General features: G+C 48.9%; 1 protein-coding gene across 1 annotated transcript; it reads right to left on the reverse strand.

Annotated features, from left to right (window-relative positions):
* Positions 1-1867: 1867 nt before the first annotated feature.
* Positions 1868-5879, reverse strand: LOC123064468 (NADP-dependent D-sorbitol-6-phosphate dehydrogenase). Its single transcript, XM_044487950.1, has 2 exons — positions 5634-5879; positions 1868-2096 (listed from the first exon to the last, which is right to left on the reverse strand). Exons 1-2 carry the CDS (start codon positions 5794-5796, stop codon positions 1984-1986), a joined length of 276 nt encoding a protein of 91 aa, XP_044343885.1. The 5' UTR covers positions 5797-5879; the 3' UTR covers positions 1868-1983.
* Positions 5880-16170: the final 10291 nt, after the last annotated feature.

A 16170-nucleotide genomic window follows, 5' to 3' on the forward strand; every position in this document is an offset into this window, starting at 1 on the left:
TACACAGCATGGCATACATGATAGACCCTATGGCTGAGGCATAGGGGACGACACTCATCTTTTCTCTATCTTCTGCCGTGGTCGGACATTGAGCCGAGCTCAATTTCACACCTTGCAACACAGGCAAGAAGTCCTTCTTGGACTGATCCATATTGAACTTCTTCAATATCTTATCAAGGTATGTGCTTTGTGAAAGACCTATGAGGCATCTCGATCTATCTCTATAGGTCTTGATGCCTAATATGTAAGCAGCTTCTCCAAGGTCCTTCATTGAAAAACACTTATTCAAGTAGGCCTTAATGCTGTCCAAAAGTTCTAGATCATTTCCCATCAAAAGTATGTCATCTACATATAATATGAGAAATGCTACAGAGCTCCCACTCACTTTCTTATAAACGCAGGCTTCTCCATAAGTCTGCATAAACCCAAACGCTTTGATCATTTGATCAAAGCGAATGTTCCAACTCCGAGATGCTTGCACCAGCCCATAGATGGAGCGCTGGAGCTTGCATGCCTTGTTAGCATTCTTAGGATCGACAAAACCTTCTGGCTGCATCATATACAGTTCTTTCTTAAGATAGCCGTTAAGGAATGCCGTTTTGACGTCCATCTGCCATATCTCATAATCATAGTATGCGGCAATTGCTAACATGATTCGGACGGACTTCAGCTTCGCTACGGGAGAGAAAGTCTCATCGTAGTCAACCCCTTGAACTTGTCGATAACCCTTAGCGACAAGTCGAGCTTTATAGATGGTAACACCAACCGGGACTAAAGGGGGGAGGCATTAGTAACGACCCTTTAGTCCCGGTTCATGAACCGGGACTAAAGGCCCTTACGAACCGGGATAAATGCCCTGTTTTCTACTAATGTGTGTGTGTGTGGGGGGGGGGGGTCAACATATTATGCTAGAAATTACATTATGGTTGTTAGAAATATGTGCATGATTGATTTCATTTGATTTTAACACCGGTTAAGCACTGACCAAACAGGTGGAGGTTCATCAGTTCGATGGTCGGTTAAGGGTAGGCTTCGGGAGAGGCTAAGTATGATTAGGGGTGGACAGTTTAGCTTAGAACTGTTTGATTGAAACTGTACCAGACGGTAATCTTCACTGAGGTGAAGCACATGTGTTAGGGCGTTTGTGTTTTATGGTGCTGCACACTGTAATTTGATTTATAAATGTTGTGGTCAATGGTGTGTAGGAGAACATTCTGGACGACCTGTGTACGCTTTCGACAGAACATTGAGAATTTGCAACCCAGGCTTTATAGCTCCGCGAGCCTCGCAGTACGACCATCGGTTGCAGATGGAAGGTGAAGCTCTGGGAGCTAAATGGGAGACTCACCATTAGACCAAGGGTGGTACGGCTCCGTGGTGGCTCGCCAACTAAAGATGAGGTACTTCCTGGCCTTTAATGTTCTGGCTAAGGATAATTTCAAGGTCATTGTGTTCGACCTTTATGGCACGGAGTTCATGGCAAAGTGCAGCTAGCACGAACAAGCGCTTATCATGATACAAGAGTAGTTATATATCCATATTTGTTAGGTTCCCGTGCTAAGCTATTATGCCTACAACTATATGCTTATGCGTACGGTTGTGCCATTATTATGACTATACGTACATGTTGATGTAGTTATGGGTATGTTTGCTAATGTGATTATGCATATGCTTGTTACTGTAGTTGTATTTGTGATTATTCATAATCATATAGGGAACCAAGCACCCTTTGTGGATCATTCATAAAATATGTTGTTCATATATAGCTTAGCTTCTTGGCTGCAGTTAGCCCTTCGTTGCTAGATCAACCATACGACTTGAGTTTGTCCTTATTTTGAATATGACATCCAACCATATCATCATAAATTGGCTTAACCATAGATATCTTAAAATCCTATGTTATTTTGTCCTTCTCTGTACAAAACCTCATCTACAGATATGAAATATCATTTTACGAACAAGCGCTCATCATGCGTCAAGAAATCAATAATTAACAATAACCTTGGTTGTGATGAATAGGTCCTCCCTCTTGATAAGCCCAATTTCAAATGCCTCCGCAAGTGCATCCCCAACTTCAGCCTCGTTTTGATATTTAGCTGCAGCATCAGGCAACAATCCCTGTTAGTACATCTGTTGGGATACATCCCATGGGTTTCACCCAAAGATCGATCACATAATAAAATCAATATGCTTTTAGCCAAGGGGATTATATAACATAAAACTATCAGTATTGTTGGCCAGGGTTTCAAAAACCTACCTGTGTTTTTGAAAATTTGTTGATAACTATCGAAGAATTGTTTTTCTCATTTAAAAAACCTATCATGTTTCATAGGTTACTGGTTGAACTGAATTTAACCTTGATTATGACAGGTCTGGCCCACGGTCAGGACGGCATAAAAACAAACTCTATTAGACTAAACCATTATGGCAGCCGAGCCCAAATAGATAGGGCAAAGAAAACATGGCACAAAAATTCTACCCAAATCCGTGCCCGCGCCTCACTGGCCGCTGCTACCACAGCTTCACACCTGCGCAGTGTCGTGCTCGGCCGCGCTCGCCGGTGCCAGCCAGCCGGTGAGCTACCCGAGCTCAGCACCGCGCCGGTTCTCCTCCCTCTCCTCTCTTTCCGTCACACAGCCGCCCGACGCAAGTCTCGCACGTGTGAGCTGATCAGCAGGATCAATTCGGAACAGGGAAGAGGCCAAGCTAACCGGCAACGAGATCGGGCAAGGTTTGGAAGAAAAGCGACGAAGGGCAATTTCTCCGTTGAATTGATAAGTTGTGTGTGTGTCATACGTAGTACTCCCTCCGTAAACTAATATAAGAGCGTTTAGATCACTAAAATAGTGATCTAAACACTCTTATATTAGTTTACAGAGGAAGTAGCTAGTTGACTACTGGGCCACCACCTGACCAGCTGGCTGTAGCCGAAGCGAAAACGTGTTGTTTGATCTCGCCTGATCCAACAATGCGGACCCGACTGGCTGAGGACGAAGCCGGTCGACTGGTCGAGATGGCTTATATATACCAATAAAAAAATTACGTTGTGAAGCAGTCCGTTGTGGAGGAGAAGAGCGTGAAAATGAACAAAACAGGCCCTCCGAAACATCAACACGAATGGACCGAGTCTGAAAATATTTCATAAAATAACCCTTTTGCATGACGCTCGGGGCTAGGACGCCATGCTAGAGAGCAGGACGCCCCGGCTGGCATGGCACCCTAGGCCGGGGCGTCATGCAAAAGAGAGTCATTTTATGAAATATTTTTAGGTTGGGACCATTTCGTGTTGAAGTTTCGAAAAAGGGCCAGTTTTGTCCATTTTCACAAGAAGAGATGTGCAGCTAGGTGAGAGACAAAGATTATTTGTGTCAGTGCCATACTGCATATTGATGGCTATATTGCGAATCTGACTTGTGCTACATATAATGCATAGAATGATGAGAGGGGTCTCTCTCTCCTGCGGGGCAACGTACGTGCGTGGGAGCCTGTTGTTCATTGATAGCCATGTTATGTGCTGTGTACGATCGCAGCAGCGGTACAGGTTGCAATTTGCAAGCATTCGGAGGCGTGTGTGTATTGTGTTAGCGACATAGTACTCCTTCAATTTTATAATGTAATGTGTCCGTACTTTTTGAGATTTAAATTTGACCATAAATTTAACCAACATGAACAACTGCGGTAAACGAACATGGGCGACTGCAGCAGGAGCAAAAATTATATTACGCAGTCGCCCACGTTCGACTGTGGCGGGAGCAAAAATTATATTACGCAGTCGCCCAGGTTGGTTAATTTATGGTCAAATTTAAATTTCGAAAAGTGTAGACGCACTACTACAGAGGGAGTAGTAATTGCTGCTCCTTGTCGAGGTCTCGACAGTGCACCCTCTTGAAGAATGCCAGTCTGCATCGGGCTCCTTCGGTACTGCAAGCTCTGACCGGTTGTCATGTAATCCAGGAGGAGGAGCAGCTGTACGGCGAGGAAGAGCATCAACCGTGGTGGACTGCTGGTCGATAACTTACGTTGGAAGAAATTGCTCGTGTCACGGTTAGCAGACTCGGCATGGCCGTCACCACAGTGCGCCCATGCTCGCCACACGCGCATGATTCTGCACGCTGCCCGGCCGCTCTGCGGCCTCCGCCTGGTGCCTCGAATTCGTGGGCGCCGCCATTGTCACGCTGTCCGGGGCCGCTCTGCAGACCCTTGTACTCTGTCTGTGTTCACCCAAACACAACGGGGCATACCCTGGAACTCGCACGAGCGTTAGTCTCAGCCTCCAAGCCGATCGTTGCAAGCGGCCCCAAGCCGCCATAAGATGGGCACACGTCAGTGACAGAAACGAGTGATCCCGCCGGTCGGGGTCGTGCATACAAACAGGTCTATGGTCGTTTTAGGGTTGAAAATGACCGGGATTAGCCGGTATAGTGTACCAATTTCAGCGATTGTAAAGTTGAGGTTAGATTTAGACGGGCTCTATGAGTTCAATATTTAAAATAGAGTTTACTCAACTACGGTCTTGAAACCACGTGAGACGTGACACATATGGCCAATGGAAAAATATGAACTCTTGTAGGCGTAAAAATCTGTATTTTCTTCAATCCATGCTGCTACATGTACATGCCAAATAGAGTTCAATAAATACTTGTACATGCCAAATATTTTTTTTTCAAATAAAAGTTTGATTCACATTCTTATTTCTGAAATCCTGTTTTTTTCCTAACAAGATCGTTAAAACAAGGCCAATGTAGAATATATATTTATAAATTAATTTTTTGACAACTAAATCACCACTCTTCAAACTTATTTCATCCAAATTCAGTAATCTCATGAAAAAAATCAATAATGTTTCACCTTGTTTCATCAAAAAAAAATCATATTGTTGCGATTTGAACCGATTTTTTTTATTGTTTCACTACAACTCACCTTGAATCATATTGTTTCACTACAAGTCACCGGTTTCATCGTGCTTCTTTCTCTACAACTCGCAGGGCAAGCATGTTTAAATAATCGTATTGTTCCACCGCGTTTCATCATGCTTCATAATTTAAATTTAATACTTGTTCAAATATATTAAAAAATGATCTCAGCTGAAAGTCCTCGTCATCATAAACACAAATATGTAAACGGTTCATAAATTAAACTTTTGGTTGAAAAGATTATTAAACCTAAGAATAAGATTGAATAGTATAGGATGGTGAACAGCGCGTATGTATGTTGTGACAAAAAACTGACTATGAATAGTACTCATGCATAGCTCCAAATCTCAGAACTACACAGCTAGTGTTTTCCAGTTTGGATTATTCCAACATCACCTCAGGCTCAGGGCGAAATGTCCGTAAAGATGACACTGTCAATCAAGAGCTAGTACTCCTGAATAAAAGTAATAGAAAGTGTACATAAATTCTTTGATACTTGCAAATCTACTGCATGAAACCGCGTAAACTATAGACGTCACGAACCCGCCATTTGCTTTTACCACTTGAAAGTCCACAGCAACATACACATGCAGCCTAGATGAGCAGGACTCAACGGTGCAAGACGGCTCATGGAGATTCAGTGCAATGTCATTCGACCCAGGTGGGTGCAGACTTACGTGAAGAGGGTGGAGAGGGGAGAGCGGGAGGGCGTACGCGTACCGGCGCAGTCGAAGTGGCGGTAGCCGGCGCGGATGGCGGAGTGGATGAGGCCGCGGATGGCGGGGGCGTCCATCCGCCAGACGCCTAGCCCCACGGCCGGCATCTCGTGCCCGTTGCTCAGCTTCAGCACCTTCGCCGCCGTCCCTTGCTCCCTCGCCGGCATATCGTCGGAGTCGGAGGTATGAAGTCGACGAACGGCAGTGCACTCTAGTCGGCACCCTCCTGAAGAATGCGAGTGTGCATCGGGCTGCTGCTCCTCCTGAATTATAGTATGACCAGTGTTTCCCACGACAAACCATGCGGGGCCGGTCAGAGCCCACGCGACGTTGCCGTCGACGCAGCAGGTAAATTCGTGTGGTACCAGATAGCATCTGACCTGGGCACTGTATAACGTAAATATATTGTTTACCGGCTGTACTGTTCTTCGTGTTTGTGTCACTCGCAAAGAAACAAATGCCCAGTCCCAGCATGGGAAATTCACATGGGCACGGAGCGGCGGAGGCACACGACGTGCGCATATTGATTTGTTATATTTTTAACACATTTGACGCTTAAAGCAACTCCAACAGGGTGACCCAAACGGACGCATCCTTTGTCCGTTTTTCGTTCATTTTGATCGACCAGGCGGACGTTCGTGTCCGGTTTCTCATTTGGGTCGGCAGGTGCATCCAACGAAAGGCCGACGCATTTCTGCCGACGTGGCAGAAACTGAGGCATTTGAATATAATTATACATAAATGGCCGGTCAAACGACGGCCAAAGTCCACTTAAACATTAATAGAAAATAAAAACACTGAAATAAAACGCCCGTGCGCTGCCCTAGACCACCACCGGTCCCTTGCCCTTGCCGTCGTCGCCCTCGTCTTCGCCCTGGCCGCCGGTGAGGTCAATGAAGACGGGGGCAGGCCCAGCCCAGCCGAACGCGGCTTGATAGGCCGCTAGGCAGCCTCCTTCGGCGTCTGCTGCGACTGCGGCATAGCGGCGAGGCGAGCACGTTCCTCCTCCTCCTCCTCCTTGAGCCGCAGAGCCTCGGCGTCCCGGCGCAGCATCTCCTCATATAGCATCTGCCGCTTGCCATCGGTCCCCTCCTCGTCGAGCCAGTGCGCCTTCCACTGCTCAAGGTGCGCCGCCTCTTCTTTCGGCGTGGCGGCGTAGTGGCAGGGAGGCGTCCTCACCCACTCGCGGTAGACGTCGGACCACGAGTAGGCCTCCTCCGGCCAAGTGAGGGGCGGCGGTGACCGCTTGCGCGAGGGTGTTGGCTCCGACTCCGGCTCGGCCTTGGGTGGCGGTGGCGGCGCAAAGAGGGCGAGTGGATGGAGTCCCTAGCAGCGGACAAGGCGATGGCTTGCTCCAGCTCATCCCAGTGTGTGTCCTCCTCGAGCCGGCTCGCTTCCAGCGCGTGCTGCAGGGCCTCATCGAGTGCGGCTTGGTACTCCGCCTCCACCTCCTCTTCCTCCGGCTCTACCCGCGGGGGCGGCGGTAGGAACGACTGGTTGGCGTCGCCGCCACGCCGCCGTTGCTTCTCGTGTTCGAGGACAAACCACGCCTCCCAGTTGGGAGAGTCGGCAGCGTACTCGGGCATCCCCCGTTGGGTCGGCGTGAGCTGCGTCCGGCGCCTGCGCACCTCCTCGTCGTGCGCCCGCCGGGACTGCGAAACCACCAGCACCGGGATCCGCTGCGGATCCAGGTGCCAGTGGTGCGGCAGCGTCACGTCGGGGTAAGACAGCGGCTGCCTGTACTCCCAGACGCCATCGACCCCAGCGGTCATGCGCCAGAGGCGGAGGAGGAGGACCACGGGAGGATGAGGCGCCTGGGGTGCCCTTGCCCTTGACGGAGCAACTTCCAAAAAGACCCATGGCTAGGGTTTTGGTATGTCGCCGGCGAGGAAGCACGACCGGAGTGGTGGGGGGCCAGATGTGGCCGGGAATGGATGAGGATAGCCCCCCCCGGCACGCTTGGGTTAAAAAGGACGCTTCCACTGGCTGACTAGTGGGCCCGCTATCGGTGGTCGTCATTAATTAGACGATGGGCGGTTGTTGGGTGGCCGCCAAGTGGGGTCGCGGTGGACACTGAGGAGGCGTGTGGCGCGTCCGACCCGACGCATTCCAAACGCAAATTTGGGTCGGAAATGGGTCGGCGCAGATGCGGGGTGGACGTATTTTGAAAATGGGTCGGCGCGTTGGGCCGGTGTTTTTGTCCGCGCAGACCCAAACGGAGATGGACAGACAAAATGGGTTGCCCCATTGGAATTGCTCTTATACATATGCACATATATTCACTACTGTGAACACATGCACGTACAATCAGTCTTTGTGAGCATCTCTGAAAAACTGAGCCGGCCCGCCACAGATACCTTTGTAATCTACGAAAACTTCTCCCACTCAACATGCATTGCTAAAAAGTTTAAAATAAATTTAGAAAAATGCACGCACGGGCGTCAAGTCTAAAATTTCAACTTTGATGAGCTGGAGATTCCATATTTTATACGACTAGGGTTCTAACTAAATGTGTGTGTCTATATATATAGATATATAACTTTAATGAGCTAGAGATTCCATATTGTATGCGACTGGGGTTTTAACTAACCGTACATAGACACGCACACACACACCTAACGCACAACTTGTAGGTGTGATTCCCTCAAACCCTTCTAAACCTACTAAGGGCATCTTCAACTCTGACCTACAAATTTGCTTCCGCATCCTTCTGCAGACAGGGTGATCAGTCTGCTGACATGGATGTGGTAGCCGGTCATCCAACGCTATTCGCATACATTTGAAACATTTTTTCAACACAATGGACTAAATTCATGCAATCAGGATGATACTCATCAGAGAGGGTGGAAAGGTGATAAGAAATGCCTTTTTTGTGGGCATGATGAAACTATCAATCATCTTTTTTTCACATGTTCAGTTGCTCGTTTGCTGTGGAACCTGTTGAAGTGTGCTCTTAACCTATCTGATATACCTGATAATGTGGATTCTTTATCTGGAACTTGGGTTAATAAGTTCAACAAAATGGAGAGAGATCTGGTGATGGTGGGGATCTATGCTATATGTTGGACACTTCGGAAATTACGTAACAGTTTCGTTTTTTATAACAGTAAGGTGCATGATCCTTGAGTCACAATTAATTTGTTCTTGAAGTGGCTTCATGATTGGACCATTTTGCACGAGAGTTGCTGAGGAGGTGTTCATGGCTGCTCATGGTTGGCTTCTGGGAGGAGGAAGGATCACAGCTGGGTGACGATCTTCTTCTTTGGCAGACACTGGATGTTCTTTCGTGGGATGCACCTCTGAAGCTACTTTCTCTCTGCTGTCTTCCGTTGTTGTCATGCTAGCAGTCTCCTGTTATGTAATAAAGATAACAAAAGTGTGTTGTAACATGTTTAAAACCTATGTACTGCCGGTTCAAGGCCTAGCTGTCAGCCCAGGTCTTAGAGCATCTCTAGCAGACCCCTTATCATGCGAACCTTTAAAATAAGTATAAGGGCCGTAGGAAACATGTTTTCAGGACAGGCGCGTGCTGCGGCCGAACAGACCCCGCAAGACCGAACGGTAAAACATAGTTTTTTCTCAATTTGACACATATGTGTCATATTACATAGAAATATGAAATCAACATAAATTAAATTTAAATATTACAATACAACAATCATCCAAATTACAATAGTTACTCAAATGTAAGAATTAAATTTATAATTCATTACAAGAATTGTTCCAAATACAGCAATGATACAAATCACGGATGAATTAAACTAAATGAATGTAAAAATGGCAGGTTTTATTACTGCCCATGCATTTGCCAATTGTGCTCCATGAGCCCATGTTGAAGCTGGTGGTGGCTGTTTGAGTCTTCAATTTCCCGGTATGTCTGAAGGAATGCTTGTATGCGGTCAGTGTCTCTAGATGGCTTCACACGGCTACCGACATTGTAGTAGAAGAACTCCAAGTTCATGTGCCTCTCATCTTCGATGATCATGTTGTGAAGAATCACAGAACATGTCATGCCTCAGCATCATGTTCCCGAGATGGATACGTAGGTGGCACCGCTAAGTAGTCTTGCATCAGCATCATGTTCCCGAGATGGCGGTTGCGAGGGATGCAAAGACGGCCGACGGTCGATCCTCGCCGTCTCTTTCTATTCCTATCCTCGAGCTCCTTCACGGCGAGGACCACCACCACCATCTGCTGCCGATTGTTCTCGAGCAACGTCTCTATGTTCGAGTCATCGGACGACGACGAATCCTCGAGCAAAAATTCCTTGCAAGGGCTTAAATCCATCTACAAATCGCAACGGAGCTCGCATGAACGAAAATCGTTCACTAACTCTAACTTGAAGAGGCAGAAAAGGACTCACTGGCGGATCCGGGGCGGGCAGCGACTCGGCGCCGACCCGGGGGCGGCTGGGCGCGGTGGATCTGGGGTGCCCATGAAGCGGCGTGGTGGACCAGTGGGTCTGCAGTGGCCGGCGGTGACATCGGCTGATATGGCCGGAACCGAAGGCCGCGGGCGGACAGTGGGCGGCTGCGGGATGCGGGAGGGGAATGCGCGTGGGCTGAAATGTCCCTCCCGCCAAGTACTTTTCCAAGATACAGAGCACAGATGGGGCGGGCGGAAACCTGTATTTTCGCGGGTCGGGGGGCAATTTACCGCGCCCCTCAAAAGAATTTAAGTGTCAAGGGCGTTTAAGGTGTCTGTTCGGGCCACTTTTTCAACGCAAAACTATAAACTGATGATTATTTTATGGTTGGGATGTAAAGAATATGCTAAAGATGCTCTGATATGAGCCGGAGGGAGACTTTCTTGGTCTGTGAAGATGCGTTGTACGGTGCTTCATTTTCCGTAGTCGCACCAGATCCACATAGTACTCTTTTTCCATTCCTGATGGTAATAAATAGTACGCGCTTTTATTGATTAAAGTCTGAATCCTGTAAGAAATTGGTGATGGTGATTTGAATGCCCTTGGGATGCGTAGTCTTTTGCTTTCTGCAGTTTAGGCTTCCTTTATATTTGAACTCTGTAATAAGACTTATGGTTTCTAGTCGGCACCCTCTTAAAAGAATGCCAATCTGGATCCGACTGCTGCTCCTCTGAATTATAGTATGACCAGTATTTCCCACGAGAGATTCGTTCCCACGACAACCATGCAGGGCCGGTCAGAGCCCACGCGACGTTGCAGTCGACGCATCAGGTAAATTCGTGTGGGACCAGACAGCATCTGACCAAGGCTAGCATGGGACCCAGGCACTATATGACGTAAATATTATTTTACCGACTATACTGTTCTTCGTGTTTGTGTTACTCGCAACGAAACAAATGCCCGGTCCCAGCATGGCCACGGAGCGGCGGAGGCACACAACGTGCGCATATTGATTTGTGTCTTGATTTTTTTTACAGTCCTTTTAACTCAGTACAACGCAACAATCTGTCTTTTGTGAGCATCTAATAGTAATTCTAGCAGACCCCGCAAAAAGCCCCAACCCGCAAAATAACCGATAAAATGCGGGTCGGCGTAAAAAATCCCGTCCGAACAGACCCCTCATACGTGTCCGATCCGTAAAAATGTTGCGGGGCGCGACAAAAGATCTTCTCCGACCTCTAGATTCACAGGGTGGGAGGACGACCCGAACTCGGCCCCTATCCGCAGCGAGATTTGGCGAGATGGATATTTTCGCGCGGCCGTTCCCGCTCTCCCCACCCTCCATCACCATTGCCCCCGCCACCTCCCGCTCCGGTGCATCTTCCCCAGCAGTCCTTCGCCGCCAAGGATGACACCTTGCTGCCCCCCGTCACCGTCGAGGTCGCGCACGCTCAATCCCCTTCGGAGGATCTCGTCACCGGCCATGTGGCCCCGCCGTCGCCCAAGGCACCACTGCGCCTATCCGCAAGCGGCAAGGCAACGTGGTCGTGCAGGGCGGGAATCCGGCTGTCTCCACCGGGAAGGCCCGCGCTCCAGGCGCCAAAGCCGCTGCGCGATCCCGACCGGCAGCGGAGAAGGTCGGCAAGGCCTCTGGCGCAAAGCTAGCGGAAGAGGATTCCGGCTACAAAGAAGTCGGCTCCTTCATCCACTCCCTCCGCCCCGGAAAGAGGTTCCCCATCGATGCCACTCAAAGGTGTTGCTCCCACCGTAAGCAAGGTGTTCGACGAAATGGCTGGAAGGTATGCCTCTTCGGTCATGGAAATTTTCTTTGCTTTGGTGATAGCTCGTGACTTGTTGTCGTTCACTATAGCGGTGGTTCGAACAATGCAACTACCGAGTTCGTGAACTTGTTGGACACCAACTCCGTTGACATAGATCAAGCCCCGCTCGCTGCATTTGATTACAATGAAACGGATGGCGGCGTGGATGATCATGGGGGTGAAGAAGAAGTGGAGGAGATCGATGAGGGGGCGTATGAACAAGCCCGATGGCGACAAGAAGACTAAGGACAAAATGAAAAGAGAGCACGAAGCGTCGAGCTTGAGGGAGAAGATTGATGCCATGGTGCAATCAAATGAGTTGATGTTAGTGAAGACGTTGGAGATCAAGAAAGAGTTGGCCGAGAAGAAGGAACAGGAGAAGCAAGAGAAATGGCTTTTGCTCAAGGAAGAGGGTCTGCGCAAAGCGGCCATTGAGGAGAGAAGAGCACGTGCCGCTGAGAACAAAGCTTTGTCCAAGTTGCTTGCCGAAGAGAACAAGATCATGACAATGAACGGCAATGACATGGACGACCTCACCAAAGAATGGCATGATATGGGAAGAAGATAAATCTTGAAGAGGAGAATGGTTGTGTCGGCCAATGCGTGTTACAGTGTCGGACATGTTTTTTCAGCGGGGTTTGGAACCAATGTCGCCGATGCATTCAGTGCACCAGCCGATGATTTTGGTGCGGGAGTTGGAACAAGCGCCGGAGGTGGATTCGGTGGTTCTGATGAACTCCATGGACTCGATGGCGCGGAGTGAAGATCGACCAAGATGATGCCGGACATGGTCGTCTCTTTTGCAAGACCCTCTTTTATGTTTGTCCTACAAAACTTTAAGCTTTTATTTGTGCACGAACTGTGTTCTATTGTTTGAATGTGAACTTATTTGTTGGAACCGATGTCAAATTCGATAATTGGGCGTCTTCGGTTTGCGGGGCGACGCGGCGATGCCCAAGCAAACCCCGCGTAGCCGACCCGTAAAAAAGCATATTCACCGAATATCCTTTTTTACGGGTCTGTTTTGCGTGGTCTGAGTCTGACCTCGCCCGCGCCGGCCTGCATATACACTTTTCCGCGAACTGCAAAAGACTTATGCGGGTTGGGATTTTGCGGGGTCTGCTAGAGATGCTCTAAGAACTGAGCCGGCATATCATCTTTAGATTGCCAAAGTCATCACCGATACCTACGTAGTTGACGGGAACTTCTTCTCTCACTGAACGCACATCGCCAAAAGACGTGTAATAAATTTATAAAAGTATGAGTATCAAACTTTAACTCTGGTGGACTGGAGATTCCATATTGTATACTACTAGGGTTTTAACTTACCGTATATAACTTGTACTTGTATCAGTTCTTGTGATTTATAAAGAGACCCAACGCACCCCTTGGAGAGGCGATTCCCTCCAGCCCTTCTAAACCTACTAAGGGCATTTTCAACGCCTATCTACAAATATTCATGCAATCTAGATGATATTCATATAAACTAGACCACATTCAAGACATTTCGGACAATTTTCAATAAAAAGGAGGGTCGGGGGGCTAAACTACGGCGGCATCTGTCGTCCAAGTCCTTGTTTTCCCTTCCTGCGACCGCGTCCTCCATCTGATGTCTCTATGAGCGCCGGCGATAAGACCCGTGAAGTGAAGGTGCGCTCGCCGGTGAGGAAGAGTAGAACATGGGAGACGGATCAGCCCACATGGGACACAAGGCCCTGCCGCTAGTAGCAGCAATAGTAACGGTAACAGTGATAGCAGTGATATTTCAGCAGTAACAATAGCAATAGCAACAGTAGTAACTTAGCAAGAACAATATAAGATAAATTCGTAGGCATTCGATCGGTGACTCGTTGGATGATATTCATCATGAGACAGTTATAACCTAGGGCGATACGGCAATAGCTCCAGTTCATAAATATAATGTAGGCATGTATTCCGTAAATAGTCATACATGCTTATGGAAAGAACTTGCATGATATCTTTTGTCCTACCCTCCCGTGGCAGCGGGGTCCTATTGGAAACTAAGGGATATTAAGGCCTCCTTTTAATGGAGAACCGGAACAAAGCATTAACACACGGTGTACATGAACTCCTCAAACTACGGTCATCACCGGGAGTGGTCCCGACTATTGTCACTCCGGGGTTGCCAGATCATAACACATAGTAGGTGACTATAACTTGCAATATCGGGTCTAAAACATGGATATAATGGTGATAACATAAACGGTTCAGATCTGAAATCATGGCACCCGGGCCCAAAGTGACAAGCATTAAGCATGGCAAAGTCATATCAACATCAATCTCAGAACATAGTGGATACTAGGGATCAGGCCCTAACAAAATTAACTCGAGTACATGATGAATCTCATCCAACTCCTCACCTACCAGCGAGCCTACGAAGGAATTACTCACTCCCGGTGGGGAGCATCATGGAATTGGCGATGGAGATGTCTTGGTGATGACGAAGATCGAAGATCCCCCTCTCCGGATCCCCAAACGGACTCCAGATCCGGCCTCCCAATGAAGAACAAGAGACGGCGGCGGCTCCATCTCGTGAAACACGATAATTCTTTCTCCCTGATTTTTTTCTAAATAATGTGATTTTATAGTGTCAGTTTCAAGGTCAGCAAGGCCACCAGGCGGGCAGCACCCACCTGGGCGCGCCTGGGGGGCGGGGGGGGGGGGGGCAGGCGCGCCCTGTTGGGTTGTGAATACATGAACTCATCAAACTACGATCATCACCGGGAGTGGTCCCGACTGTTGTCACTCCGGGGTTGCCGGATCATACCAGGTCCCGATATTGTCAGTCCGGGGTTAGTTTCAATCAAATCATGCAAATTAGAGTTCAAAACAAGAGGAAAAGCGTTAGAAAAAGTAGATACGTTGGAGACGTATCAGCCGCCTCCCATGACCTAATCATTTTCGTAGAAGTCCGCGACTTGTCCGTTGCCAGTGGACATGAGGTCCGTGGCAAAATTGGAGCCGCCATGTTGGGGAACGTTGCAGAAAATAAAAAAATTCTACGCTTCACCAAAATCAATCTATGGAGTCATCTAGCGACGAGAGAGAGGAGTGCACACGTACGGAGCGGATGTCTCCCACGCCTTGATCCAGCAAGGTGGAGGGAGAGGTTGAGGAAGAGAGCTCCAACAGTAGCACGACGGCGTGGTGGTGATGGAGAGGCAGTACTCCGGCAGGGCTTCGCCAAGCACTTAACGGAGGAGGAGAGGTGTTGGGGAGGGGAGGGGCTGCGCCTTGGATGTCGTGTGCAGCCCTCCCCTCGCCCCTCTATTTATAGGGGAAGGGAGAAGGGGGCCGGCCCCCTCTAGATGAGATCTAGAGGGGGGCGGCGGCCAAGGGGAGGGGGCTTGCCCCCACCCCCCCAAGCAAGGGGGGCGCCCCCACTAGGGTTTCCCCCTCCCCAACCCTAGGCGCATGGGCCCAAGGGGGATGCGCCCAGCCCTCCAGGGGCTGGTTCCCTGCCCACTACAGCCCATGAGGCCCTCCGAGAGAGGTGGCCCCTCCCGGTGGACCCCCGGAACCCCTCCGGTGGCCCCGGTACAATACCGATATGCCCCCGAACCTTTCCGGTGACCGTATGACAACTTCCCATATATAAATCTTCACCTCCGGACCATTCTGAAACTCCTCGTGACGTCCGGGATCTCATCCAAGACTCCGAACAACATTCGGTAATCACTTACAAGTCTTCCTAATAACCCTAGCGTCATCGAACCTGTGTAGACCCTACGGGTTCGGGAATCACGCAGACATGACCGAGACCGCTCTTCGGCCAATAACCAACAGCGGGATCTGGATACCCATGTTGGCTCCCACATGTTTCACGATGATCTCATCAGATGAACCACGATGTCGAGGATTCAAGTAATCCCGTATGCAATTCCCTTTGTCAATCGGTACATTACTTGCCCGAGATTCGATCGTCGGCATCCCGATACCCCGTTCAATCTCGTTACTGGCAAGTCACTTTACTCGTACCGTAATGCATGATCCCGTGACCAACCCCTTGGTCATAGTGAGCTCATTATGATGATGCATTACCGAGTGGGCCTAGAGATACCTTTCTGTCATACGGAGTGACAAATCCCAGTCTCGATCTGTGCCAACCCAACAGACACTTTCGGAGATACCTGTAGTGCACCTTTATAGTCACCGAGTTACGTTGTGACGTTTGGTACACCCAAAGCACTCCTACAGTATCCGGGAGTTGCACGATCTCATGGTCTAAGGAAATGATACTTGACAATAGAAAAGCTCTAGCAAACGAACTACACGATCTTGTGCTATGCTTAGGATTGGGTCGTGTCCATCACATCATTCTCCCAATGATGTGA

Source organism: Triticum aestivum, chromosome 3B (genome assembly GCF_018294505.1).
Source record: "Triticum aestivum cultivar Chinese Spring chromosome 3B, IWGSC CS RefSeq v2.1, whole genome shotgun sequence".
NCBI lineage: Eukaryota > Viridiplantae > Streptophyta > Magnoliopsida > Poales > Poaceae > Triticum > Triticum aestivum.